Here is a 10318-nt window from a genome sequence, read left to right as displayed (position 1 = left end):
GCGGACCTCTCACTGTTGTGGCCTCTCCCGTTGCGGAGCACAGGCTCCGGACGCACAGGCCCAGCGGCCATGGCTCACGGGCCCAGCTGCTCCGCGGCATGTGGGATCCTCCCGGACCGGGGCACGAACCCGCGTCCCGTGCATCGGCAGGTGGACTCTCAACCACTGCGCCACCAGGGAAGCCCAACATAACTTTTATATGCACTAGGAAACCAAAAAATTCGTGTGACTTGCTTTATTGCAATATTTGCTTTATTTCGGTGGTCCAGAGCCAAACCTGCAATAACGTCAAGGTATGCCTGTATATTTGTGATCAAGGTGAATGGTGGCCCCATCTAGTGAACGTTTTCTTGCAGCCTGTTATTCCTCATGAGATTGGGGCTGTTCCCACCGTCTTCTGGGACCACCTTCTAAGTACTTGCTAAGGCATTTGTGACCATTTATTTTCATGGATGCTTCTTTGTATTTTAATTATACAACAACCTTCACTGTCTGTAATAAATTTGGAAGTTTGTGTTTTGGGGGCAGTTTTATCTTCATTAGGTTTCTCCCCTGTTTTTCATTGAAAAGATTATGTAACAATATTAAGTTTTAAAAAGACTTTTTTTTTTTTTTTGCGGTACGAGGGCCTCTCACTGTTGCGCCGTTGCGGAGCACAGGCTCCGGATGCGCAGGCTCAGCAGCCATGGCTCACGGGCCTAGCCGCTCTGCAGCATGTGGGATCTTCCCGGACCGGGGCACGAACCTGTGTCCCCTGCATCGGCAGGCAGATTCTCAACCACTGCGCCACCAGGGAAGCCCCTAAAAAGACTTTTTAATCCTCACTGTTTAATAAGTATTTTAATTTTTCCTGTGTTTGCCTTCTACTTCCCAGGATACATTTGCCTTCTACTTCCCAGGATACAGGATTTTTTTGTCTTCCTATTTTTTACTTAACATTATAAACATTTTCCTATTCTTTTTACATGGTCTTTTTTCAAAGAATTAATTTTATTTATTTATTTATTTTTGGTTGTGTTGGGTCTTCGTTGCTGCGCACAGGCTTTCTCTAGTTGCATCGAGCGGGGGCTACTCTTCATTGCAGTGTGCGGGCTTCTCAATCCTGGTGGCTTCTCTTGTTGCGGAGCACAGTCTCTAGGTGTGCGGGCTCTAGTTGTGTAGTTGTGGCCCATGGGCTTAGTTGCTTCGTGGCATGTGGGATCTTTCCGGACCAGGGCTCAAACCTGTGTCCCCTGCATTGGCAGGCAGATTCTTAACCACTGCACCACCAGGTAAGTCCTACATAGTCTTCTTAAGTTAACAGCTTTTAAATATTTTGTCATATTGGTATAATTTATTTATCAGTATATCCAATTTTACATTTAGGGTGTTTGCAGTTTTTTCTATTGTAAATAAGATGCAGTTTAGGCATGTAGCTTCTGGTTTTATTGAATTATTGCACTAGGCCACATAACCAAGTGTGGAATTCCTTGGTCAAAGGGTATAACGACCTTTATTGATTTTTCCATGTAACTAATTGCTATTCAAAGACAAATTGCAGATGAAAGTATAAATAGCTCTTTGTTTGGCTTCTGAAATATATGTTGTTTTTCTTAATAAGCCACAGTATTTGTAGATTTGCCTCAACCAAGTGCAACATTAAGTTCAGTTGGTGGTCATCAAGGTGTTAATTGATTATTCTGCTTCTAATAGTGACCTCTGCAGAACCACCAGACAATGAGTTTAAAGTTGCTCTAGATTCCTTCATTATGTTTCAAACTTGGGGTGTTTAGATTTATTTTATTTCATAGTCTGTGCTGGGCAAGTGCACGGAGCACTGTTTAGATGCAACTCAAATGCTTTGTGTTTGTAACTTCATTTCTATAGCCTTGATTGGGTTTTTAAGAGACTACATTTTCTTTCTCAATTTTTAAGAAGATTTAAGAATGATTTGGGAAAAGCATTAAATTATATTTTATTCGATTACAGGGGAACATTGTTCTTACAGATTATGAGTACCTAATTTTAAATATCCTAAGATTTCGAACTGATGAGTCAGATGATGTTAAATTTGCTGTTCGTGAACACTATCCAGTTGATCATGCTAGAGCTGCCGAACCTTTGCTTACCTTGGAAAGGTAACATGTTTGTTTATTAACTCATTTCATATTGTATTACATAGTAAAATAGATCATATGTCAGAATATGAAAGAACTGTCACATAAGAAGATATTTTGTTTACTTGCATAAAATAAATTTGGGCTGCTTGAACTACATAAGTGGGCACTTAAATGTAAGCAATTAAGCCTTATTTGGGAGTAGCAAATGTATGTTTTTTTAATCTAAGTTTGGTGTTACTTCAGATGTTTATGATTTCTTGGTAAAGTGGGGGAATTTATTAGCTGTTATGTGGGAAGACAAATGGATATCTTGGCAGAGCGCAAAAGGAGATAGGAATTCTGGTGTAGCTAAAAAATAGGAGTATGGTGGGATAAGGTGCTGACTATAACTGTACTCTTCTGGCTGGAAGGCTTTGCTAATAGGCTACAGCAGTGGTTTTCAAAGTTTAGAATGCATCAGAATCACCTAGAGGGCTTGGTAAAATATAGATCCCCCCAGCCCCCGCCAGGTTTTAAGTACATCTTGTGTAGATCCCAGGAATTTACATTTCTAACAAGTTTGCAGGTGAGGTTGATGCTGATTTGGGTGGGAATACTGTGGCCCACAGCATCCTTGAGTTCTTTCTAAATGTTTAATTAGGTAAAGCCATTTCAGGTGTTAAGATATATCACCAGGGAGGGATAACTTGGGAAATTGGGATTGACATATACACAGTACTGTATGTAAAATAGATAACTAGTAAGAACATGCTATATAGCACAGGGAACTCTACTCAATACTCTCTAATGGCCTATATAGGAAAAGAATCTAAAAAAAAAAAAAGAGTGGATATATGTATTGATATATGTATAACTGATTCACTTTGCTGTACACCTGAAACTAACACAACATTGTGAATCAACTACAATAAAAATTTTTTTAAAAACCCATATATCACCAGTCTCCACAAACTACATTTAACTGTTGCATAAAAATGTGTCTTTCATGTCATATATGGGCATGCTGACGATAAGCAGTATGACTTAGATGAAAAAGTATTGATGTTCCTTGGAAAACTTGGTTTCAAGTCCCAGTCTGCTGTTCAGAAACCTACTAAAATTAGATAAATTACTTTTATGATCCTTTTTTTTTTTTTTTAACCTATAAAGTGAACTAACTCCTCTTATATTTTAGGGTATTTTGAAGATCAGGCAAATTGATACATATGAAAGTACTGTGAATATGAATATGGCTGTAGGGTTTATTAAATATAAGATAGTAAGGGGTGTGTCAATTTTGTTTCACAGATTGACTGAAATAATAGCCAGTGCACCTAAGGGTGAACTACTGAAGAGAGTTCTTAACCCATTACTTCGTGAGTAATCCTATATAGAGCAATGAAGTGTTTGTAAGATAATATGGTTTCTTAGAAATATATGTAACACATTGAAATCTAGTTCTAGTAAAAAATTAGAACAACTTGATAAATGTAGAAAGGAGTTTAAAATGATCTTTTGAGTAAATAAGTGTTTATTTTCAAGGAAAGAGAAATTTGTTATACCATATGAACTTTGACCTTTATGTTACGTCTTATTTAAAAGCAATACATTTATGTAAACAAACTATGTTATCTAGCACTTGAGTGCCAGCTGTAGTTTTCTAAGAAATCTTTTTTTTGTTTTTTTGTTTTTTTCAGTGTCCATCTTTTTGGTTTAATAGTCACTTAGCTTGGTTGGGTTTTCTTTGTTTTGCTTTTTGTTTTTTATTGGCGAGTCTCAGGGCATTCCAGGGTCTGCCAGGTGCTGCTGATAACCAGGGTAAAGATAATCTAATCAACTTTTACACTTGAGAAAATCATCACTTATCCCTATACTAAGGAATCTGGGGAGGACATATGAGAAGGCAGGTACCATTGATTACTACAGGAGTTACTGTTTAGAATGCATTAAAAAAGTTATCTTTAAAACTTTCCATCTGTTAGTATAGCATGTGTAAAATTTGTAAGTTTGGATTTTTCTATTTCTTTATTCTGTTAATATGGTGTATTACATCAACCAGTTTTTGGATGCTAAACCAACCTTTCATTCCTGGTTTATAATCCTTTTTATACGTGGCTAAATTCCATTAAATTCCTATAACTTTTGCACTGACTTCTACAATTTTATTGTAGTCTCAAATTTTTATAAATACTTGAACTGTCATTTCTAATAACATTTCAAAATAGGTAAACTAATTGTTATTTTCACTGGCTACTGTTATTGAGTAGATCATTTATATTGGGATATACATTAATATTTTGAATGTGAAATTTTATAGGAAAACACTACAAATAATATCCTCTGCTTTTATAGCCTGTGGACCAGCTCTCATTGAACACTGTCTTATAGAAAATGGATTCTCTGGCAATGTCAAAGTGGATGAAAAATTTGAAAGTAAAGGTATGTGTGCATGCTACAAGTTTTGCCCATTTTTATTTCATTTTTTTAAACCTATGAAAATTATTTCTGGAAAAAGTAATAAGTGAGTGGGTAGTTCTAGACTTAAAAACATTTGACCTATTAGTGTTCTATCCATATGGTATTCCTGACTTCCTACTCTAATGTGACGCTTTATCTGTAGTAACATGCAGTTTAATCCCTTGACCTACCTTATCACCTTCTGATTTTAGAATATTCTCCCTCCCTCCCCCTAAATTTTGGAAGGGGTTAACTGCACTTGAGACAGTCTCTGGTACAAGGCTTGAAGGAGTTGAATTATTCACCTTCAGACTCAGAACCTGAGGGGCTTCTAGAAGTAGCATTATTTATGCATTTTAATTCTGTAAGTGTGACTTTATAATGAATTCGGCTTTTGTAACTACTTAAGGGAACCTAAATTAACTTCCGGATTAGGATAATAAAAAATTAGAGGAAATATAAGGAAAATGGAAGCTTTGGTCTTTGACAAATTTTTATTTGCAGATTCTCATGTAAAATGAAAAAAAATCATTCTTGATATTTATATTTTGGGATTTATATCACTTCTTAAGTAAAGTTTAGGGATCATTTTTATGATGCACAAATGTAAAATTTTTTTGTGCATTTAAAAATACAAATTGAATGTTTGAAGTGAATGATTTCGTTTCTGAATTACATGAATTTAGTGCAATCCTGTTCGAAATGCCAACAGATGGTATTGTTATTTTTGCTATTGCACTTCCTTTTTTAAATCTGATATGTGCAATAAAAAGCATACAAGAATGTTCAGGAAAACTCTGGAAAATAATAGTAATGATGGAGTATAATCTTTTCATAAATTAAAATGTATTATGAAGCTATAGTAATTAAAAGTTAAGTTTTGGGAGAAGGAATACACAGAATAAAGAATTCAGAAACAAGCCCAAATATATATGGCAATTTAGCATATGAACAAAGTGACTTTCATATCATGAGGGAAAAGATGGATTCAATAAAAGCTATTGGGACAACAAGCTGGCTAAAATATATTCTTATTTAATAAACTGATTATAAACATGAAATAACTGTATTTAATTTTCTTGAACAACTTGTATTATTTCATAAGCACTTTCTGTTTTCTACATAGATGTTTAATAATAGTTATGGACAGTTGATTGGCACTCCTTTTTTCCTTTCTTATTCCCCTATTAGATATTGAAAAAGTACTTGTTTGTCTTCAGAAAGCAGAAGAGTATATGAAAACAACATCCAACTTCAGTGGAAAGGTAGCGCCACAAATACTTATTGTATATTGTTGATGTTTTACTTATTTAGATTTTTAGAATTTAAATGTTCATTGAAGGGTCAGTATATGTAAATTTTTTGTTGTAATTTGGAAATTTAACACCTGTAATATGCTTATTCTAGGGTAGTTTTTTTAAATTGCTGTTGGTTTCTGATTTTTGTTCTGTTCCTTAAAACTTCTACAGAGTACTGGGTCGAGTCAATATTGGCACTCCTGAGAAGTTGAGGAATTTGAAAATATTTCCTCTTAGGTTGATTTTAGATAGAGAAGCACATCTTAATTTGCCAGCACTTTTCCAAAAATTTACTGATTAACATCTTTTTAATTAGTAAATATCCTCTGAGTTACCTCATATCTTGTTTTTCTTCCCTATTCAAAGTATATAACTTTACTTACAAAAAACGTTCAGGAAAAGTTCTGATTAATTACAGCTAAATTCACTCCAAATATACCCTGCGCCCAGTTATTAAAATGAATTAAAATTTCCTACCGGCAAAGTGAACTGAAGATTTTTCTGCTGGAAGTAAAGTGCTTTTGGCTTTTTTAAGTTGCAGAACATCTGAAAAATGGAAAGAAAAAAGCAAAATGCACATGTATAATCTCACCACTTTATCAAATCATTAGTTTTCATTTTCTTTATTCCCTGTTTTTTTCTTGTTCATATGAATGTCAGTATTTTCTAATGGTACTTACTAAGTCTTAAAAACATCACTTTGAGAAATGATACAATCAGTAGGCAAATGCTGATTGTTTATAACTAGAATAATTTTGTAAGTTAATAAAATTAATATCATTCAAGGAAAGTAAATCTGTTAATTATGAATAGAAATTAGTTTTAATGTTGGATTTTTGTAGGGGTATATCATTCAGAAAAGAGAAATAAAACCAAGCCTGGAAGTAGATAAACCAACCGAAGACATACTCACGTAAGTATGTAGGCATGGGTCAGTTTACTTTGGGTGTTTATTAATGTTCTTTTCTTTTTCTTTTTTTAAAAATAGATTTATTTATTTTTGGCTGCATTGGGTCTTTGTTGCTGTGCATGGGCTTTCTGTAGTTGCGGCGAGCGGGGGCTACTCTTTGTGGCGGTGCGTAGGCTTCTCATTCCGGTGGCTTCTTTTGTTGCGGAGCACAGGCTCTAGGCGTGCGGGCTTCAGTAGTTGTGGCACACGGGCTCAGTAGTTGTGTCTCACAGGCTCAGTAGTTGTGGCGCACGGGCTTAGTTGTTCTGTGGCATGTGGAATCTTCCCAGACCAGGGATCGAACCCGTGCCCCCTACGTTGGCAGGCGGATTCTTAACCACTGCACCACCAGGAAAGTCCCTATTAATGTTCTTGGTAAATATGTTTTACAGGTATGAGGAATTTCATCCTTTCTTGTTTTCTCAACATTCACAATGTCCATATATAGAATTTGAATCATTTGACAAGGTGGGTTTTCTGATTCTGTTTTTTGACCGGTTAGCATGGTGTGAGTTGTTAAATTAATATCAACGTGCTTTGATTGAGAAATTGAAAATATTTCTGCTTTACAATCATTATGAATCTGGACATTAAAAACCAGTGCAGTCACAGATACAAACTAGTGGAAATGTTTGTTGCCTCTTTATTTCAAGATGAAGGACCAAAGATTTGAACTTAATTTGATTCCTGACTGCTTATTTACTGTATCCAGTAAATACATTTACTGGAAATCTACTCAAGTTCTTTGAGTGGTGTTATGAAACAAAATGGACCCTAAAATTCTGTGTATGCAAGTTGAAGCAGAGACCATGTTTGTGTGTTTTTTTCCAGCTAGTTGATTGTCTTTTTCTTCTTTTGATAAGGCTGTAGATGAATTTTATTCCAAGATAGAAGGTCAGAAAATAGATTTAAAAGCTTTACAACAGGTATGGTGTTATTAAAAACATTTATATAAACCAGCTAGCCTTGAGTGTGGTTTGCTGGGTAGGTGATGCTCTCATACAGGAATGGGCAGCCTTTTAGAAGTAGTTTGGGAATGCCCTGATCTCTTGGTATATTAATAAAGGTCCAGGGGAATTATCAGTGTTTAAAAGAAAATACGCTCATTTGCTCCATTAGAATATCAGATATTCTCTAAACCAGAAAATACAGTGGGAAGGAGGCCTGTTATTTACTCCCTGGTATGATTTGCTTTATTACAACAACCCAGAGCTTCTCAAACTTTGCTGTAAAGGGAATAGTGTTTCAAAGAGGAGATTTTTAAATAGGCCAAAGGAGAGGGAATAGTTTTCTCTATACAATTAAGTATATATTTGTTTATCATTAAACTGTTTTCTTTTTTAAAGTGGGCTTTTGAACTAAGCCTTTAATATGCTTTGCATGTATCATGACTCCACAAGGAGGGTTTAATATGCTGTGTTTTGTTTTCCCAGTGCATTTAACCATGTTTGGGGAGCTTTTATTGCAGAACAGTTTTAGAAAATGGCCAAAGTCACTCTTGATTCGATTTTTCAGAGATATGCATAGAATCTTAAAACGTGTGCAAAAACTTGAAATTATGTGAATCTCTGTATCCTCCCCACCTCTGTTGTAAAAAATTAACAAGAGCGGAATTTCAAAGCAAGTGGGTCACATGAGTTACATAGTGTCATTGCCACATGGTGGCAGCACTTTAGTAAGTAAACAGATATTTAAGAGTAACATTGAACCCCATGTTTTTATGTACATCAGAATACCCGTGAATTATTTTAGTAATCACTGTATTCTTTTAATAGTCACCATTCTTATAACTTAAATATTTTTAATATTACGTCCAGCATGCAAACATTCACTAATTGGTGATGCTATTACTAGTGTTACAAAATTAGCCCCACATCAGTAACCTTAATATGTAAGTTCCATGTGATAGAATGCTATACAGCCATCCCTCGGTGTCTGCAGTGGATTGTTCCAGGAGCCCCTGTGGGTACCAAAATCCAAGGATATTCAAGTCCCTTATATAAAGTGGTGTAGTACAGTGAATATAGTTAGCCTCCCATATCTGCAGGTTTTGTATCTGCAGGTACGGAGGGCTGACTGTATAAAAGTTCACATAACTACCATGAGCCTTTGTGTTGTTAATTTAGGAAGAAGAATACTCTGTAAAATACTAGAAATAATGCTGAGAAAATTAAAAGCAGCAATAAAATAAAAGGAAGCTATTTTAGGAATTAGTGCTAAAAATGCATTCCCCCAAACTTTAATGTCATAGGGAAAAATGTCTTGAATTCTGCCTGCTTGAATAATGCAAGGGCAGTAGGGACATATCTTACATACAATGTAACCTGTAATCAAAATACCTTCCTATATAGGGAATGGGATGTAGATGGTCAGGAGAGGTAATTTTGGAGCATGAAACACTTTAGGGTAGGATAGACCTGGGGAGATGGACTATGGGGAACTTTAGCTAGTTAGATAACAACATTGAGGGGGCAGACGTAGGGGTGGGATAGTGAGTTTCAGGAGGTAAAAGAGAGAAGGTACAGAAGGTAGAAGAAATCTAATTTTTAAAAACTCTGTTTTGTCAACAAAAGGAAAAACAAGCATTGAAGAAATTAGATAATGTCCGAAAGGATCATGAAAACAGATTAGAAACTCTTCAGCAGGCTCAGGTATTATGTTTAGCTTTTTCAGATACTTTTTCAAAAATGGTAACTTTGGCATTGTAACAAATGTTTTTGGTTTATTTCATAAGGAAATAGACAAACTTAAAGGAGAGCTTATAGAAATGAACCTACCAGTAGTTGACAGAGCCATTCAGGTTGTTCGAAGTGCTTTAGCCAACCAGATAGACTGGACAGAAATTGGGTTAATTGTGAAAGAAGCCCAAGCTCAAGGAGACCCTGTTGCAAATGCAATCAAAGAATTAAAACTACAAACAAATCATGTTACAATGCTGCTAAGGTAAGTTTGATTCTTAGTTAAGCAGTTAGTGCTTGTCTTTATTTTGCTATTTAATTTTTCACTGTATTCATTGAAATTTTTTTTATTTGGAAATTTATCTTTGAAAATACAGAAAAATTAATTTACATTAAAATAATGCAACTATTTAAGTACTGTAAACCATTTATAATTTCCTTGAGAAAAAAATTGAAAATAAAAAAGTGATGTCATTGACATTAGTGAAATACTATTGAATATTTTTAATAGAAATCCATACTTGTTATCAGAGGAGGAAGATGATGATGTTGATGGTGACATCAGTACTGAGAAAAATGAAACCGAACCACCAAAAGGAAAAAAGAAAAAACAAAAGAATAAACAACTGCAGAAGCCTCAGAAAAATAGGCCATTGCTTGTTGATGTTGATCTCAGCTTGTCAGCATATGCCAATGCCAAAAAGTAAGTCATAAATTTAAGTATTTTATTTATTTATTTATTTACTTATTTATTTGCCACGCTGCATGGTATGTGGGGTCTTAGTTCCCTGACCACGGTTTGAACCCGTGCCCGCTGCATTGGAAGCACAGAGTCCTAACCACTGGACCACCAGAGAA

General features: G+C 35.2%; 1 protein-coding gene across 1 annotated transcript in view; it reads left to right on the top strand.

Moving 5' to 3' along the window:
• NEMF (nuclear export mediator factor) overlaps positions 1 to 10318 on the top strand; it is a 53190-nt gene that overhangs the window by 12315 nt on the left and 30557 nt on the right. The window contains exons 5-14 of the mRNA XM_007105711.4: positions 1969 to 2117; positions 3387 to 3454; positions 4431 to 4517; positions 5727 to 5800; positions 6676 to 6746; positions 7175 to 7250; positions 7646 to 7708; positions 9356 to 9433; positions 9517 to 9725; positions 9972 to 10163. Coding sequence (XP_007105773.2) covers positions 1969 to 2117; positions 3387 to 3454; positions 4431 to 4517; positions 5727 to 5800; positions 6676 to 6746; positions 7175 to 7250; positions 7646 to 7708; positions 9356 to 9433; positions 9517 to 9725; positions 9972 to 10163 — 1067 coding nt within the window. The remainder of the gene's footprint in view (positions 1 to 1968; positions 2118 to 3386; positions 3455 to 4430; positions 4518 to 5726; positions 5801 to 6675; positions 6747 to 7174; positions 7251 to 7645; positions 7709 to 9355; positions 9434 to 9516; positions 9726 to 9971; positions 10164 to 10318) is intronic.

This window comes from Physeter macrocephalus, chromosome 11 (assembly GCF_002837175.3).
Source record: "Physeter macrocephalus isolate SW-GA chromosome 11, ASM283717v5, whole genome shotgun sequence".
NCBI lineage: Eukaryota > Metazoa > Chordata > Mammalia > Artiodactyla > Physeteridae > Physeter > Physeter macrocephalus.
This window is presented reverse-complemented; position numbering and strand designations above follow the sequence as displayed.